Source organism: Pristiophorus japonicus, unplaced genomic scaffold (assembly GCF_044704955.1).
Source record: "Pristiophorus japonicus isolate sPriJap1 unplaced genomic scaffold, sPriJap1.hap1 HAP1_SCAFFOLD_929, whole genome shotgun sequence".
Classification (NCBI taxonomy): domain Eukaryota; kingdom Metazoa; phylum Chordata; class Chondrichthyes; family Pristiophoridae; genus Pristiophorus; species Pristiophorus japonicus.
This window is the reverse complement of record NW_027254856.1, coordinates 131,244-150,000: the sequence shown is the minus strand read 5'-3', so window position 1 is coordinate 150,000 and position 18,757 is coordinate 131,244. Positions and strand designations below refer to the sequence as shown.

Sequence of the window (18,757 nt, the reverse complement as noted above, 5' to 3'; positions counted from 1 at the left end):
GGGGGAAGCAGGGAGACACCCCCCAGCGGGAAAAGTGGGGGGAAAGCGGGTCGTATATTCCGTCGGCCTCCCACGATGGACTCCTCCCCTTCCCACGACGGGACGCCCCTTCCCCAGACAGGATGCCCGCCCCCACCCCCGGCAGGCCCCTCCCCCTCTGCCGGCAGGGCCCCTCCCCTCCCCCAGCAGGCCCCGCCCCCTCTGCCAGCAGGCCCCTCCCCCTCCCGGCACCCCCCCCCCCTCCCGACACCTGAGCAAACGACGGAGCTCTGCGCCCCAGGCCGATTCCCGTTTCCGCCTCACCTTCAGGCAGCCCGGGTGGACTATCTCGTTGCATATGGTGCACTCCATCAGGGATAGGTTGAACTTCTCGGCCTCGCCTTCCACCGACTCCTCCTTGCCCGCTTCCCCGCACATCAGGCAGACCGCGGTGTGAGGTAACACGGGCTGCAACGGCCAGGGAGAGAGGGACACACGTCAGTCAAGAGGGCGGGCACCAGTGGCTCTCATGGCGGGAACGGAAACGCGTGGCTTCACGGCGAGGCGAGCAGTTCCTGAAATGGCGGGAGGCGAGGGACATTTGACTGGATGACTGCACAATACTGACACTACTTGCTTTCTCACTCACAGGGAGCTTTACTCTGTATCTAACCCCATGCTGTACCTGCCCTGGGAGTGTTTGATGGGACAGTGTAGAGGGAGCTTTACTCTGTATCTAACCCCCTGTACCTGCCCTGGGAGTGTTTGATGGGACAGTGTAGAGGGAGCTTTACTCTGTATCTAACCCCGTGCTGTACCTGCCCTGGGAGTGTTTGATGGGGACAGTGTAGAGGGAGCTTTACTCTGTATCTAACCCGTGCTGTACCTGCCCTGGGAGTGTTTGATGGGACAGTGTAGAGGGAGCTTTACTCTGTATCTAACCCCGTGCTGTACCTGCCCTGGGAGTGTTTGATGGGACAGTGTAGAGGGAGCTTTACTCTGTATCTAACCCCGTGCTGTACCTGCCCTGGGAGTGTTTGATGGGACAGTGTAGAGGGAGATTTACTCTGTATCTAACCCCGTGCTGTACCTGCCCTGGGAGTGTTTGATGGGGACAGTGCAGAGGGAGCTTTACTCTGTATCTAACCCCCTGTACCTGCCCTGGGAGTGTTTGATGGGACAGTGTAGAGGGAGCTTTACTCTGTATCTAACCCCCTGTACCTGCCCTGGGAGTGTTTGATGGGACAGTGTAGAGGGAGCTTTACTCTGTATCTAACCCCGTGCTGTACCTGCCCTGGGAGTGTTTGATGGGACCATGTGGAACGGGTGTCACTTACTGCCGTGCACTGCCGGAGGAGGCAGGACTGCTTCATGCGCCCAGGGCCCCCGAACTTCTTCATGTCCTTGCAGAAGTGGCACTCGCCGCACTCGGTCTTCTGGCAGGCATCGCACTTGCGGCAGCGCGTCCTGCGTCGCCGGGCCCCGCTCGCTGCCTTGCTGGAGGAAACCTTTGGTCCCGTGGACATTGGTGCTTTAGGCTTTACCTTGGCCTTGGACTGCGGGTGGGAGACAGGCATTAGCAGCGAGACGTGAACAGTCAGTCACACACACACACACACACACACACGCGCGCTGATTCCATTCCCCAGCCTGAGTAGACCTTACCCGGTGTGGGACTGGGCCCCGCGTTATCCAGGCCGACACTCATTGGTTGCCAGAACTGAGAGAGCGCCGCACTGTCGGAGGGGCAGTACTGAGGGAGTGCCGCACTGTCGGAGGGGCAGTACTGAGGGAGTGCCGCACTGTCGGAGGGGCAGTACTGAGGAGTGCTGCACTGTCGGAGGGGCAGTACTGAGGGAATGCTGCACAGTCAGAGGGGCAGTACTGAGGAGTGCCGCACTGTCGGAGGGGCAGTACTGGGGAGTGCCGCACTGTCGGAGGGGCAGTACTGGGGAGTGCCGCACTGTCGGAGGGGCAGTACTGAGGGAGTGCCGCACTGTCGGAGGGCGGTACTGAGGGAGCACCGCACTGTCGGAGGGGCGGTACTGAGGGAGCGCCGCACTGTCGGAGGGGCGGTACTGAGGAGTGCTGTACTGTCGGAGGGGCGGTACTGAGGGAGCACCGCACTGTCGGAGGGGTGGTACTGAGGGAACGCCGCACTGTCGGAGGGGCGGTACTGAGGGAGTGCTGCACTGGTGGAGGGGCGGTACTGAGGGAGCGCTCACTGTCGGAGGGGTGGTACTGAGGGAGCGCCGCACTGTCGGAGGGGCGGTACTGAGCAAGCGCTCACTGTCGGAGGGGTGGTACTGAGCGAGCGCCGCACTGTCGGAGGGGCGGTACTGAGGGAGCGCCGCACTGTCGGAGGGGTGGTACTGAGGGAGCGCCGCACTGTCGGAGGGGCGGTACTGAGGGAGTGCTGCACTGGTGGAGGGGCGGTACTGAGGGAGCGCTCACTGTCGGAGGGATGGTACTGAGGGAGCGCCGCACTGTCGGAGGGGCGGTACTGAGGGAGCGCCGCACTGTCGGAGGGGTGGTACTGAGGGAGCGCAGCACTGTCGGAGGGGCGGTACTGAGGGAGCGCCGCGCTGTCGGAGGGGCGGTACTGAGGGAGCGCCGTACTCCGCTGTCGGAGGGGCGGTACTGAGGGAGCGCCGTACTCCGCTGTCGGAGGGGCGGTACTGAGGGAGCGCCGCACTGTCGGAGGGGCAGTACTGAGGGAGCGCCGCACTGTCGGAGGGGCAGTACTGAGGGAGCGCCGCACTGTCGGAGGGGCAGTACTGAGGGAGCGCCGCACTGTCGGAGGGGCAGTACTGAGGGAGCGCCGCACTGTCGGAGGGGCAGTACTGAGGGAGCGCCGCACTGTCGGAGGGGCAGTACTGAAGGAGCGCCGTACTGCACTGTCGGAGGGGCAGTACTGAGGGAGCGCCGTACTGCTCTGTCGGAGGGGCAGTACTGAGGGAGCGCCGTACTGCACTGTCGGAGGGGCAGTACTGAGGGAGCGCCGTACTGCTCTGTCGGAGGGGCAGTACTGAGGGAGCGCCGTACTGCGCTGTCGGAGGGGCAGTACTGAGGGAGCGCCGCACTGTTGGAGGGGCAGTACTGAGGGAGCACCGGACTGTCGGAGGGGCAGTACTGAGGGAGCGCCGGACTGTCGGAGGGGCAGTACTGAGGGAGCGCCGCACTGCGCTGTCGGAGGGGCAGTACTGAGGGAGCGCCGCACTGTTGGAGGGGCAGTGCTGAGGGAGCGCCGCACTGTCGGAGGGGCAGTGCTGAGGGAGCGCCGCAATGTCGGAGACGCTATCTTTCGGATGAGATGTTAAACCGAGGCCCCGTCTGCGCTCTTCGGTGGACATAAAGAACCCACGGCACTATTGGAAGACGAGCAGGTTAAGTTCTCCCCGGTGTCCGGGCCAATATTTATCCCTCAACCAAGATCACGAGCAAACAGATTATTTGGTCATTATCATATTGCTGTTTGTGGGGGCTTGCTGTGCACAAACTGCCTGCCGCATTTGTTATACTACAACAGTAACCACACTTCATAAAGTACTTCATTGGCTGTGAAGTGCTTTGCGGGCGTCCGGAAGTCGTGCAAGGTGCTGTCACAGGGTCAGGCACCCATGTCAGACCACGGGCCACGTGAGCTGTGAAGCCCCTCACAGTCAAACAACCACCCTCACTCACCCCCTCGGGCTTGCGTACAAGGACCAGACAACTTTCCGGGAAGCAGGAGGGCCAGGTGGGGAGGGGGGCTGAAGACGGATTCTAAAAACAATCGAGGCCAAATACAAAACCGGAAATAGGAGAACGTCGCAGGGAGAAGCAGGCGGTCTCCAGAAACGTAGTAGGGATAGTGTGTTAAGCAGATAAATTCAGCGTTTCACCTTGAAGGAGTCAGCAGGAAATGACGTGCGGGGGTGGGGGGAGCGGATTGAGTAGGAAAACAGCAAATGGAACAACAGGGAGAGATGCAGAGGGGCGGGAGGAGGCTCGAGTGTACCGGCAGGGAGTATTTGGGCCGAATGGTCTGTTTCCCTGCCGTATGTTCTTGGCTAATGTCATCGTGCCAACCAATCCCACCCCTGGGGCAATTGCGACGTTACCGAAAAAAAAATAATGCAAGCCCACAGGAGAAAAATGAACGATTCTGCAATCCACAGGCCTCAGGTCTGTGCTGAGCAGAGCGGACAAGGAGAGAGACTGTGTGTCAGCCGTGGCTCAGGGGGCAGCTCACTCGCCTCTGAGGCAGAAGGCTGTTGGTTCAAGTTCCACTCTAGAGACTCGAGCACAAAAATCTAGGCTGACACTCCTGTACATTGCTGAGGGAGCGCCGCACTGTCGGAGGGGCGGTACTGAGGGAGCGCCGCACTGTCGGAGGGGCGGTACTGAGGGAGTGCCGCACTGTCGGAGGGGCGGTGCTGAGGGAGCGCCGCACTGTCGGAGGGGCGGTGCTGAGGGAGCGCCGCGCTGTCGGAGGGGCGGTGCTGAGGGAGTGCCGCACTGTCGGAGGGGCAGTACTGAGGGAGTGCCGCACTGTCGGAGGGGCAGTACTGAGGGAGCGCCGCACTGTCGGAGGGGCGGTACTGAGGGAGCGCCGCACTGTCGGAGGGGCGGTACTGAGGGAGCGCCGCGCTGTCGGAGGGACAGTACTGAGGGAGCGCTGCACTGTCGGAGGGGCGGTGCTGAGGGAGTGTCGCACTGTCGGAGGGGCGGTGCTGAGGGAGTGCCGCACTGTCGGAGGGGCAGTACTGAGGGAGTGCCGCACTGTCGGAGGGGCAGTACTGAGGGAGCGCTGCACTGTCGGAGGGGCGGTGCTGAGGGAGCGCCGCGCTGTCGGAGGGGCGGTGCTGAGGGAGCGCCGCGCTGTCGGAGGGGCCATCTTTCGGGTGAGACGTTAAACCGAGGCCCCGTCTGCTCTCTCATGTAAAAGAAATCCCACGGCCACTATTTGGAAGAAGAGCAGAGGGGAGTTCTCCCCGGTGTCCTGGGGCCACTATTTATCCCTCAATCAACATAACAAAAACAGATTATCTGGGTCATTATCACATTGCTGTTTGTGGGAGCTTGCTGTGCGCAAATTGGCTGCTGTGTTTCCCACAATACAACAGTGACCGCACTTCATTGGCTGTAAAGCGCTTTGGGACGTCCGGTGGCCGTGAAAGGCGCTATGCAAATGCAAGACTCACTTTCCTTTTACTTAACCAAGTCGCTCTCCCTCCCTCCCTCCCTCACCTCCCCGCCGTGTCCCCAATCCCCGCGTACGTAAGTCACCCCCAGTCTCTCACTCACACCCTGTGTTTCCCCACCCCGCAGCTGGAGGTTGAAACTCTTTTATCCGGGACTCCCTCATCCACAACCACCCCTCGTCCGGCACCATTCCCAGCCACCAGGTGGCGCATTCGGAGAACTCAGACATGAACAAATAGAAGTCTTTCCTCGCTGCCAACCCCGCGATCCACCCCTCCCAACGAGCTCTCTGCCGCGCCCCCAGCCCCGATATTCTCTTGCTCAGTACCTGCACCATCCAATTTAACGAGACCATCCGCCCCCACCCCCCACCCCCAGGTACAGTGGCCTGTTTCTCTGCCGTACGCTCTTGCGTAATTGTCATCGTGCCAACCAATCCCTCCCCTGGGGCAATTGCGACGTTATCTAAAAAAAATGCGAGCCCACAGGAGAAAACTGAACGATTCTGCAATCCACAGGCCTCAGGTCTGTACTGAGCAGAGTGGACAAGTGAGAGACTGTGTGTCAGCCGTGGCTCAGGGGCCAGCTCACTCGCCTCCGAGGCAGAAGGTTGTGGGTTCAAGTCCCACTCCAGAGACTCGAGCACAAAATTCTAGGTCGACACCCCTGTGCAATGCTGAGGGAGCGCCGCACTGTCGGAGGGGCAGTACTGAGGGAGCGCCGCACTGCGCTGTCGGAGGAGCAGTACTGAGGGAGCGCCGCACTGCGCTGTCGGAGGGGCAGTACTGAGGGAGCGCCGCACTGTCGGAGGGGCAGTACTCAGGGAGCGCCGCACTGCGCTGTCAGAGGGGCAGTACTCAGGGAGCGCCGCACTGTCGGAGGGGCAGTACTGAGGGAGCACCGCACTGTCGGAGGGGCAGTACTGAGGGAGTGCCGCACTGTCGGAGGGGCAGTACTGAGGGAGCACCGCACTGTCGGAGGGGCAGTACTGAGGGAATGCCGCACTGTAGGAGGGGCAGTACTGAGGGAATGCCGCACTGTCGGAGGGGTAGTACTGAGGGAGCGCCGCACTGTCGGAGGGGCAGTACTGAGGGAGCGCCGCACTGTCGGAGGGGCAGTACTGAGGGAGCACCGCACTGTCGGAGGGGCAGTACTCAGGGAGCGCCGCACTGTCGGAGGGGCAGTACTCAGGGAGCGCCGTCTTTCGTTAAACCGAGGCCCCGTCCGTTCTCTCGGGGGGTGTAAAGAAAAAATCCCAAGACGTTATTTTGAAGAGGAGCAGGGGAGTTATCCCGGTGTCCCGGCTGATCTTTATCCCTCAACATAACAAAAACAGATTATCTGGTCATTATCACATTTCTGTGTGTGGGAGCTTGCTGTGCACAAATTGGCTGCCGTGTTTCCCACATTACAACAGTGACTACACTCCAAAAGTACTTCATTGGCTGTAAAGCGCTTTGGGACGTCCGGTGGTCGTGCTATATAAATGTAAGACTTTCTTTTTACTTAAACCCCAGTCTCTCACTCACTCACAGCCCCCCACCCCCCCGTTCCCAATCCCTGGTACAGTACATCACCTAGTCTCTCTCTCACTCACTACAGTCATTCCCCGGGAGCGTGTCCGTGTTTACAGTGGATCCCAGGAGCGTGTCAGTATTTATAGGGGATCCCCAGGGAGCGTGTCAATATTGACAGTAAATCTCAGAGTGCGTCAGAATTTACAGGCATTTCCCGGGAGTGTGTCAGTATTTACAGGGGGTCCCCGGGAGTGTGTCAGTATTTACAGGGGGTCCCCCGAGAGTGTGTCGGTATTTACAGGGGGTCCCAGGGAGTGTGTCAGTCTTTACAGGGGGTCCCAGGGAGTGCGTCAGTATTTACAGGGGGTCCCCGGGAGTGTGTCAGTATTTACAGGGGGTCCCCGGGAGTGTGTCAGTATTTACAGGGGGTCCCCGGGAGTGTCAGTATTTACAGGGGGTCCCCGGGAGTGTCAGTATTTACAGGGGGTCCCCGGGAGTGTGTCAGTATTTACAGGGGGTCCCCGGGAGTGTGTCAGTATTTACAGGGGGTCCCCGGGAGTGTGTCAGTATTTACAGGGGGTCCCCGGGAGTGTGTCAGTATTTACAGGGGGTCCCCGGGAGTGTGTCAGTATTTACAGGGGGTCCCCGGGAGTGTCAGTATTTACAGGGGGTCCCCGGGAGTGTGTCAGTATTTACAGGGGGTCCCCGGGAGTGTGTCAGTATTTACAGGGGGTCCCCGGGAGTGTGTCAGTATTTATAGGGGGTCCCCGGGAGTGCGTCAGTATTTACAGGTGTTTCCCGGGAGTGCGTCAGTATTGACAGGGGTCCCCGGGAGTGTGTTGATATTGGCAGGGGTTTGCCAGAGTGTGTCAGTATTTACACGGCATTTCACGGAGCGCGTCAGTATTTATAGGGGGTCCCCGGGAGTGTGTTGATATGGGCAGGGGCTTGCCAGAGTGTGTCAGTATTTACACGGCGTTTCAGGGAGTGCGTCAGTATTTACAGGGGGGTCCCCGGGAGTGTGTCGGTATTTCGGACCCAGCGACGTTGAAGGAACGGCCCAAGCCAAGGGATGGTGTGAGAGACTTGGGAGGGGAACAGAGAGGTGGTGGTGTACCCACGTGCCTGCTGCCCTTCTCGGTGGTCGAGGTCCCTGGGAGTGCGTCAGTATTTATCGTGGGTCCCTTGGAGCGTGTCAGTATTTACAGGGGGTCGCTGGAAGTGTGTCCTAGGCCAGTACCTACCCCTCACTAACGTCACAAAACAGATTATTACAGGATCATAGAATGATACAGCACGGAGGGAGGCCATTATACCTGTGCCTTCGATTTGAAACTGCTATACAATTATTCCCACTCCCTTGCTCATCCCTCACAGCTCTGTGAATGATTACTGCTTGAAGTATTTATCCAACTCCCTTTTGAAAGTTACTATCGAATAAACAACTTGCATTCATACAGTGCCTTTAATGTAGTAAAACGTCCCAAGTTGCTTCACAGGAGCCATTATCAAACACACTTTGACACTGAGCCACATAACAAGATACTGGGACAGGTGACCAAAAGCTTGGTCAGAAAGAGCATCTTGAAGGAGAGAGGCGGAGGGGTTTAGGGAATTCCAGAGCCTGTGGTCCAGCTGAAGACACGGCCACCAATCGTGGAGCGATGGAAATCGGGGGAGGATGTGCACAAGGCCAGGAGTGGAGGAGTGCAGATATCTCGGGGGGGCTTGTCGGGCTGAAGGAGGTTACAGAGATCGGGAGGGGCGAGAGCCATAAGGGATTTGAAAACAAGGACGAGCGCTTTTAAAAATCGAGGCGTTGCTGGACCGGGAGCCAATGTCGGTCAGCGAGCACAAGGGGTGATGGGTGAACGGGACTCGGTGCAGGTTAGGACACGGGGCAGCGAGCACATGGGGTGATGGGTGAGCGGGACTCGGTGCAGGTTAGGACACGGGGCAGCGAGCACATGGGGTGATGGGTGAGCGGGACTCGGTGTGAGTTAGGACACGGGGCAGCGAGCACAGGGGGTGATGGGTGAGTGGGACTTGGTGTGAGTTAGGACACGGGGCAGTGAGCACAGGGGGTGATGGGTGAGCGGGGCTCGGTGCGAGTTAGGACACGGGGCAGCGAGCACAGGGGGTGATGGGTGAGCGGGACTCGGTGTGAGTTAGGACACGGGGCAGCGAGCACAGGGGGTGATGGGTGAGCAGGACTCGGTGCGAGTTAGGACACGGGGTCAGAGAGCACAGGGGGTGATGGGTGAGCAGGACTCGGTGCGAGTTAGGACACGGGGATGCCGAGTTTTGGATCACCTCAAGTTTACGTAGGGTAGAATGTGGGAGGCCGACCAGGAGTGCGTTGGAATAGTCAAGTCTGGAGGTAACAAAGGCACGGATGAGGGTTTCAGCAGCAGATGAGCTGGGGCAGGGGTGGAGATGGGCGATGTTACAGAGGTGGAAATAGGCAGTTTAACTTCCTGGCTCTTGTACTCAAGGCCTCTATTGATAAAGCCCAGGATCCCATATGCTTTAACTGCTTCGTTAACCTGTCCTGTTCACCTTCGAAGAGCTCTAATGTGAATTGTAAATCCTACCCAGCCCCATTCTCTCCTGCCATCATTGTATTCAAATCACAATTCTCCATCCTGTCCCTGGAGGGGGAATCCCTCAGTCTCCTAGCAATCTACAGGATTCTGAAACATGTCTAACAAGCACTGGCAGTAAAAAAAAGTTTCAGAAGACAGAATTAAGCCTGGTTATAGAATCACAGAACTATACAGCACTGGAGGTAGCCATTCGGCCCATCGATCCTGTGCCAGCTGTGTGAAAGAACGATCCAATTAAGTCCCACTCCCGCCCTGCTCTTTCCCCACAGCCGTACAAATTATCCCCTTCAGGTATTTATCCAATTGCCTGTTTGAAAGTTACTATTGAATCTGCTTCCCCCGCCCTTTCAGGCAACAACTCGCTGCGTAACAACATTCTCCCCATCTCCCCCTCTGGTTCTGTTCCCAATCACCTTAAATCTGTGTCCCCCTGGTTACCCACTCTCCGACACTAGAAACAGTCACGGCCTTATTTACTCTTATCGAAACCACTCACAATTTAGAACACCTCTCGCAAACCTCTTCTGTTCGAAGGAGAGCAGCCCCAGCTTCTCCAGTCTCCACGTAACCCGAAATTCCTCATCCCTGGAACCATTCTGGTCAATCTCCCCACAACCTTCTCTGCTCTATGGGGAACAATCCCAGCTGCTCCAGTCTCTCCACATAACTGAATTTACGGTGTAGATGTGTAAGTTTGGGTACGAGAGTAAGGGAGGGACAGTCAGAGAGTAATTGCACACTACCCCTCTTCCCACACCCCCCCCACAACACATACATTGAACAGTTACATAAGAAATAGGAGTAGGCCATACAGCCCCTCGAGCCTGCTCCGCCATTTAATACGATCATGGCTGATCCGATCATGGACTCAGCTCCACTTCCCCGTCCGCTTCCCATAACCCCTTATTCCCTTATCGTTTAAGAAACTGTCTATTTCTGTCTTAAATTTATTCAATGACCCAACTTCCACAGCTCTCTGAGGCAGCGAATTCCACAGATTTACAACCCTCTGAGAAGAAATTCCTCCTCATCTCAGTTTTAAATGGGCGGCCCCTTATTCTAAGATCGTGCCCCCTAGTTCTAGTCTCCCCCATCAGTGGAAACATCCTCTCTGCATCCACCTCGTCGAGCCCCCTCATAATCTTATTCGTTTCGATAAGATCACTTCTCATTCTGCTGAATTCCGATGAGTCTCTCCTCATAACTGAAGTTACAGTGTAGATGTGTAAGTTTGGGTATGAGAGTAAGGGAGGGACAGTAAGAGAGTAATTGCCCCTCTTCCCGCACCCCCACGCACAACACATACATTGAACAGTTGCACTGTAAACCCCGCTGAAATGATCGAAAATCCCAGCCCTCTAATTCCCCTCCACTCCTCTAGGGTCAATTTCAAATCTTCGCAAAGCACCGAAATCTCGTCCGTGCCGAGGCACAGCGGGCTCCTGTTCCAACAGGCGCCCGCTGGCAACCTCGGGGCTCGCTCTGCTATTCGCCCGCAGGAGCATCACAGCTCGAGCTGCGATCCTGCCGAGGACAATTGCCGTTGCAACAGAGAACGCAGATCGAGCTTCAGTTTAACATCTCATCCGAAGTGCCAGCCCAGAGTTTTGTGCTCAACTTCCTGGAGTGGGACTTGATCCCACAGCCTTCTGACTCAAGAGGCAAGAGTGCTGCTCCACACAGCAGCAGCTACCCCTTCACGTAGCAGCAACTCCTTAAAGCAGCAGCAACCCTTTTAACAGAAAGATCCCCTTTGGCGGCTGCAGCCCTCCAACAGCAGCTGCGGCCCTTTATAACACACAAAAGCAAGATACTGCGGACGCTGGAACCTGAAATAAAAGCAGAAAATGCTGGAAATCTCAGCGGGTCTGCGGAGAGAGAGAGAGTTAACATTTCGGTTCTAACGAGGGGTCATTGACCCGAAACGTTAACTCGGTTTCGCTCCACAGATGCTGCCTGACCCGCTGAGATTTCCAACCTTTTCTGTTTTTATTATAGCCCTTTAGCAGCAGCTGTCGCCCCTTAAGCAGCAGCCCTTTAAAAGCAGCTGAAGCCCCTTAAGCAGCAGCCCTTTAAAAGCAGCTGTCGCCCCTTAAGCAGCAGCCCTTTAAAAGCAGCTGAAGCCCCTTAAGCAGCAGCCCTTTAAAAGCAGCTGAAGCCCCTTAAGCAGCAGCCCTTTAAAAGCAGCTGAAGCCCCTTAAGCAGCAGCCCTTTAAAAGCAGCTGTCGCCCCTTAAGCAGCAGCCCTTTAAAAGCAGCTGTCGCCCCTTAAGCAGCAGCCCTTTAAAAGCAGCTGAAGCCCCTTAAGCAGCAGCCCTTTAAAAGCAGCTGAAGCCCCTTAAGCAGCAGCCCTTTAAAAGCAGCTGAAGCCCCTTAAGCACTGTAGTATTAACAAAGGTTTAACAATCACGGCACATTACCCGTTCAACTATTTTTGTTGCGATCAGTAATCAAGTGCCCCCTGATTGAAGGGGGCGATCACCAAAATCTTTTCAAGCACCTCCTTGTTTTTTTTTTTGAGGGCACTGAAACACAACTTATGCTAGTGCCCCCTGGCTAAAAGGGGTAAAACCGGCAAATGAAACAAATTGACATTTAGACAGGAAAATCAAATTAAAATGTGGTTGCCGGGGGTGATGACTCACTCCAGCGCCCACCTCTTGCGGAAGGCCGCGAGCATACCAGTTGGCACCGCGTGCTCCATCTCCAGGGACAACCCGGCTCGGATGCAACCACAGAATAGAGGCAGGCAGTCGGGCTGAACGACCCCCTCGACCGCCCGCTGCCTGGACCGGCTGATGGCCCCTTTGTGGCCCCTCAAGCAGCAGCAGCCCTTGAACAACAGCTGCAGCGGCCCTTAGACAGCTGCTGCCGCCCTTTAAGCAGCAGCTGCTGCCCCTTTACTAACAGTACCAACAGCCCTTGAACGGCTGCGGCGGCCCTTAAAAAAGCAGCAGCCCTTAAAGAAGCAGCAGCGGCGGCCCTTAAAAAAGCAGCAGCGGCAGCCCTTAAACAGCTGCGGCAGTGGTCTAGCAGCTGCGGCGGCCCTTTAGCAGCAGCAGCGGCAGCCCTTTAACAGCAGCAGTGGTGGTTTAGCGGCTGCAGCGGCCCTTTAACAGCTGCGGCGGCCCTTTAGCAGCAGCAGCAGCAGCCCTTTAACAGCAGCAGTGGTGGTTTAGCGGCTGCGGCGGCGGCACTTTAGCAGCTGCGGCGGCCCTTTAACAGCTGCGGCGGCCCTTTAACAGCTGCGGCGGCCCCTTTAGCAGCTGCGGCGGTCCTTTAGCAGCTGCGGCGGCCCTTAAAGCAGCTGCGGCGGCCCTTTAGCAGCTTCGGCTGTCCTTTAGCAGCTGCGGCGGCCCTTTAGCAGCTGCGGCGGCCCCTTAGCAGCTGCGGCGGTCCCTTAGCAGCTGCGGCGGCCCTTTAGCAGCTGCGGCGGCCCCTTAGCAGCTGCGGCGGTCCCTTAGCAGCTGCGGCGGTCACTTAGCAGCTGCGGCGGTCCCTTAGCAGCTGCGGCGGCCCTTTAGCAGCTTCGGCTGTCCTTTAGCAGCTGCGGCGGCCCCTTTAGCAGCTGCGGCGGCCCTTTAGCAGCTGCGGCGGCCCCTTTAACAGCCTCCCTCCCTCCCCAAACACGAGGCCCCCCGCCCCCCCCCCCCGAGGGGGGGGCTGCTCGGCTCCTTTGGGTTAACCTGTGCGCCGCTCTCCTGCTCCTCATCCTCGGGGCTCAGCGCCATGTCAGGGCCGGGCCGATCCGCTGGCTCTCCTCAGCAGCGGCAGCAGCGCCTCCTCCTCCTCCGCCGCCGCCGCCATCCTCCTCCTCCTCCTCTTCCTCCCTCCTCCTCCGGTAAAAGCACAGAATGGCCGAGTGTGTGTGTGACAGACAGAGAGAGAGAGAGAGAGAGAGAGTGTGCGCGCTCTCTGAGGTAAATACAGAGAGAAAATCTTCGCTTTTTTAAAGTTTTTCTTCCATCACATCGCCGCTTTTCTTCCGCCCCGCTGCCGCTCCCGGCGCCGTTATTTACAAGCAGCGGACGCCCGCGGCCCGCGGCCTCTCTCCCTCTCCTCCATTTTGCCCCATTATGTCTCCATCATGGCCGCCGCCGCCCGCCCGCCGCTCCTCCTCCATCATCAGGCCAGCGCCGCGCACTGCCCGCCGGGACTTGTAGTGCCCGGCAGGCGGCGGCGGCGCACTACAATTCCCACAAGGCCACGCGGCGCGCACCCTCCCTTTGCCCTTTTTTTTGTTTTTAATAAAAAAAACTGGCTCGCTCACTGCGCACGCGCCACTGCCACTCTCGATTGCAGAAGCGAGCGGTTGGGCACGCCCCTGCCGCCGCTTGGCCCGACGGGAGTTGTAGTCCAGCCGCCTGAGCCCGACGGGAATTGTAGTCCAGCCGCCTGGGCCCGACGGGAATTGTAGTCCCGCCGCCAGCCGCCACACACGCTGCTGACACAGGGCGCCGGCCGACGCGCACTACAACTCCCACAGGGCGCCGCGCGGCGCTCCTCCCCGCAGCCTTGTGTGTGTTGTTTTTTTTCCAAAAATAGTTCCCAACCAATGTGTGTTGTTTTTAAAAATCGCGGCGACTTTATATTATTATTACAGAATCCGCTTTTCTTCTTGTTTTTTGGGTGGGCTTTTAAAAAAAAAAATTTCCCCCCTCAACAACTGGCGAAAGGGCGACAACAAACTGAGGGCGCATGCGCTGCGCCCGACCCCGCCCCCCCAATCGTTTGAACTACATCCCCCAGCAGGCAATGCGGCGAAGAGCCAGCGTGTGCAGGCGCCTGCCGCGCAGGCTGCACGACGGGAAATGTAGTCTTTTTCTTCCACCCCCCCCCCTTTCTTGCCCTCCCACCATATACAATAGACAGGCAGCAATGGTGGACTTTGTCAGTGGAGGTTGGCTGAAGGTTGGGTTGAATTCTCAATGCCATGGCTTTTAAAAAGGTGATGGGGAGCCAAGACTACTCGGAACTCCTTCACGGGCAAACAAGCCAAAGGCGGGCAGAGGAAACGTTACAGGGACACCCTCCAAGCCTCCCTGATCAACATAGAAAATAGGTGCAGGAGTAAGCCCTTCGAGCCTGCACCACCATTCAATATGATCGTGGCTGATCATGCAACTTCAGTACCCCATTCCTGCTTTCTCTCCATACCCCTTGATCCCTTTAGCCGTAAGGGCCACATCTAACTCCCTTTTGAATATATCTAACGATCTGGCCTCAACAACTCTCTGCGGTAGAGAATTCCACAGGTTCACAATTCTCCAAATGAAGAAGTTTCTCCCCATCTCGGTCCTAAATGGCTTACCCCTTATCCTTAGACTGTGTTCCCTGGTTCTGGACTTGCCCCAACATCGGGAACATTCTTCCCACATCTAACCTGTCCCGTCCCGTCAGAATGTTTAGATGTTTCTACGAGATCCCCTCTCATCCTTCTAAACTCCAGCGAATACAAGCCCAGTCGATCCAGTCTCCCCTCATATGTCAGTCCTGTCATCCCGGGAATTAGTCTGGTGAACCTTCGCTGCACTCCCTCAATACCAAGAATGTCCTTCCTCAGATTAGGGGACCAGAACTGAACACAATATTCCAGGTGAGGCCTCACCAAGGCCCTGTACAACTGCAGTAAGAGCTCCCTGCTCCTATACTCAAATCCCCTCGCTATGAAGGCCAACATGCCATTTGCCTTCTTCACCGCCTGCTGTACCTGCATGCCAACTTTCAATGACTGATGTACCATGACACCCAGGTCTCATTGCACCTCCCCTTTTCCTAATCTGCCGCCATTCAGATAATATTCTGCCTTCATGTGTTTGCCACCAAAGTGGATAACCTCACATTTATCCACATTATACTGCATCTGCCATGCATTTGCCCACTCACCTAACCTGTCCAAGTCACCCTGCAGCCTCTTTGCATCCTCCTCACAGTTCACACCGCCACCCAGCTTAGTGTCAACTGCAAACTTGGAGATATTACATTCAATTCCTTCATCTAAATCATTGATGTATATTGTAAATAGCTGGAGTCCCAGCACTGAGCCCTGCGGCACCCCACTAGTCACTGCCTGCCATTCTGAAAAGGACCCGTTTATCCCGACTCTCTGCTTCCTGTCTGCCAACCAGTTCTCTATCCACGTCAGTACATTACCCCCAATACCATGTGCTTTAATTCTGAAAATTAAGTCTGGGAAGTCCAGAACCAGGGGACACAGTCTAAGGATAAGGGGTAAGCCATTTAGGACCGAGATGAGGAGAAACTTCTTCACTCAGCGAGTTGTTAACCTGTGGAATTCTCTACCACAGAGAGTTGTTCATGCCACTGGGTATATTCAAGAGGGAGTTAGATATGGCCCTTACGGCTAATGGAGAGAAAGCAGGAAAGGGGTAATGAGGTGAATGATCAGCCATGATGTTATTGAATGGTGGTGCAGACTCAAAGGGCTGAATGGCCTACTCCTGCACCTATTTTCTATGTTTCTATGAAATTTAACGGGAGCATGCATTGGAATAAACAGGCGGTGCACCACAAAGACAATCACGAGGGGGACATGAGGGTTGTGGGCTGCCTCCTTTAACCATTGCGTTTCATCCAACTGAAGGGCTCGCCGGGCCACTGAGAGCAGGTAAGAGGCGACCATATCGGTGTGGGACTGGAGTCACATGTCGGGCCAGACCGGGTAAGGACGGCATGTTTTCTTCCCTGAAGGACATGAGTAATTGGTAGGAGGTTTAGAGGGGAAATGTCTTCACCCAGAGGGTGGTCGAGGCAGAAAGCCTCACCACATTTAAAAAGCACTTGGAGGTGCACCTGAAGTGCCGTAACCTAAAGGGCTGGAAAGTCATCACCATCAGAGGCAGGCCCTCGAAGCGAGGATGACTTGCTTCCACGCCAAAAACGGATAAGTTCACAGGCATTTCAACGATATTCCGCATCCCGAACTACATCCTGAAGGGGTGGGAGATGCCTGTGGGTGGATTTTTTTTAACGTGGGGTGACCGTTGCACACCAGCCACCACACGGGGCTCGACAGAGCTGGGTCTTGGTCCGGTGGCGAGGGTTAACCAGGACGTCTGGAGATGGCTGGAAAGTGGGATTAGGCTGGGTGGCTCTTTGTCGGCCGGCGCGGACAGAATGGGCTGATGTGGCCTCCTTCCGTGTTGTAAATTTTTAATGGTTCTCGTGAACCAGTTCTGTTTTTACATCAATTCGACAGCTTCACCGCGACCTTTACAGACCCTGGCTTTTTATTTCTAGATTAAAAACAAAACGGAATTCAAATTCCCAAACTCCCATGGGTGGCATTTGACCTCATGTTCTCTGGATCATTAGCCCAAGGGCACTGGGTTATGATCCAGTAACCGAACCACCATCATCATCATCCTTGGTGAGGCCACACCTGGAGTATTGTGTACAGTTTTGGTCTCCTAACTTGAGGAAAGACATTCTTGCTATTGAGGGAGTGCAGCGAAGGTTCACCAGACTGATTCCAGGGATGGTGGGACTGACCTATCAAGAAAGACTGCATCAACTGGGCTTGTATTCACTGGAGTTCAGAAGAATGAGAGGGGACCTCACAGAAACGTTTAAAATCCTGACGGGTTTAGACAGGTTAGATGCAGGAAGAATGTTCCCGATGTTGGGGAAGTCCAGAACCAGGGGTCACAGTCTAAGGATAAGGGGTAAGCCATTTAGGACTGAGATGAGGAGGGACTTCTTCACCCAGAGAGTGGTGAACCTGTGGAATTCTCTGCCACAGAAAGTGGTTGGGGCCAATTCACTAAATATATTCAAAAGGGAGTTAGATGAAGTCCTTACTACTCGGGGGATCAAGGGGTATGGCGAGAAAGCAGGAAGGAGGTACTGAAGTTTCATGTTCAGCCATGAACTCATTGAATGGCGGTGCAGGCTGGAAGGGCTGAATGGCCTGCTCCTGCACCTATTTTCTATGTTTCTATGTTCCCTCGAACCAGGATGACTTGCTCCCACGATAATTCACCGATGTTTCAATGAAGGACCCGATGTTCCAGTCCTGAATCCAGTTGAGGGTGGAAGATGCCTGTGCGTGGATTTTTTTGAGCGTGGGGTGACCGTTGCACACCAGCCACCACACGGGGCTCGACAGAGCTGGGTCTTGGTCCAGTGGCAAGGGTTAACCAGGACGTCTGGAAACCAGCTCTGCTGCACGGACCTAGTGCGCTCACGTATCGTGCAATGTGGGCTGGGCCCTGTGCTGCCCATGGGCCCTCGCCTCTCCTGGGCCCCGTACCCTCATTTGCCTCACCTTAGCCCACGATATTCCAGGGCCTGGTGCCCCAGCTCTATTTCTAGCCCTCGACCTGCAGTGATGTTCTCACACAGGTCTGGGCGGCCCATGAACAGTAACAGAACCATTACACTATCGGACCCCAACACTGAACCAGTTAAAATCTTAGCTGTATTAAAGGGTATTGAATGTATGGTAAAGAACGGTTGAGTCCCAATAATATCCTAGCTCTTGTGCTGAAGACTTGTGCTCCAGAACTAGCAGCGCCTCAAGTCAAGCTGTTCCAGTACAACTACAACACTGGACATCTATCCGACAATGTAGAAAACTGCCCGGGTATGTCCCATCCACAAAGAGCAGGACAAATCCAATCCGGCCAGATACCGCCCCATCAGACTACTCTCAATCATCAGCAAAGTCGTCGACAATGCTATCAAGCGGCACTTACTCACCAATAACCCGCTCACCACTGCCCAGTTTGGGTTGTGCCAGAACCACTCGGCTCCAGACCCCATTACAGCCTCGGTCCAAACATGGACACAAGAGCTGAATTCCAGAGGTGAGGCGAGAGCGACTGCCCTCGACATCAAGGCCCCATTTGACCGACTGTGGCTCCAAAGAGCCCTAGTAAAACTGAAGTCACTGGGAATCAGGGGGAAAACTCTCCACTGGCTGGAGTCATACCCAGCACAAAGGAAGATGGTTGTGGTGGTTGGAGGTCAATCATCTCAGCCCCAGGAACCCCCAGTTCCTCAGGGCAGTGTCCTGGGCCCAACCATCCTCAGCTGCTCCATCAATGACCTTCCCTCCATCCTAAGGTCAGAAGTGGAGATGTTCGCTGAGGACTGCACAGTGTTCAGTTCCATTCGCAACTCCTCAGATAACGGAGCACTCTGTGACCTCATACAGCAAGACCTGGACAACATTCAGGCTCGGGCTGGTACGTGGCAAGTAACATTTGCACCACACAAGTGCCAGGCAATGACCATCTCCAACAAGCGAGGGTCTAACCACCACCCCTCGACATTCAACGGCATTACCATGTCCGAATCCCCCCACCATCAACATCCCGGGGGTCACCATTGACCAGAAACTGAACTGGACCAGACACACAAATACTGTGGTAACAAGAGCGGGTCAGAGGCTGGGTATTCTGTGGCCAGTGTCTCACCTCCTGACTCCCCAAAGCCTTCCCACCAT

At 56.2% G+C, this 18,757-nt stretch overlaps 1 protein-coding gene across 1 annotated transcript in view; it reads right to left on the bottom strand.

Annotated features, from left to right (window-relative positions):
• The window catches only part of LOC139257917 (F-box/LRR-repeat protein 19-like), a gene marked incomplete at its 3' end in the record, with an annotated part of 13,611 nt that extends 172 nt beyond the window's left edge, over positions 1 to 13,439 (bottom strand). Inside the window, exons 1-3 of the mRNA XM_070874664.1 lie at positions 12,975 to 13,439; positions 1,317 to 1,535; positions 304 to 447 (exon numbers count right to left, since the gene is read on the bottom strand). Coding sequence (XP_070730765.1) covers positions 304 to 447; positions 1,317 to 1,535; positions 12,975 to 13,019 — 408 coding nt within the window. The remainder of the gene's footprint in view (positions 1 to 303; positions 448 to 1,316; positions 1,536 to 12,974) is intronic.
• Between the last annotated feature and the right edge of the window lie 5,318 nt (positions 13,440 to 18,757).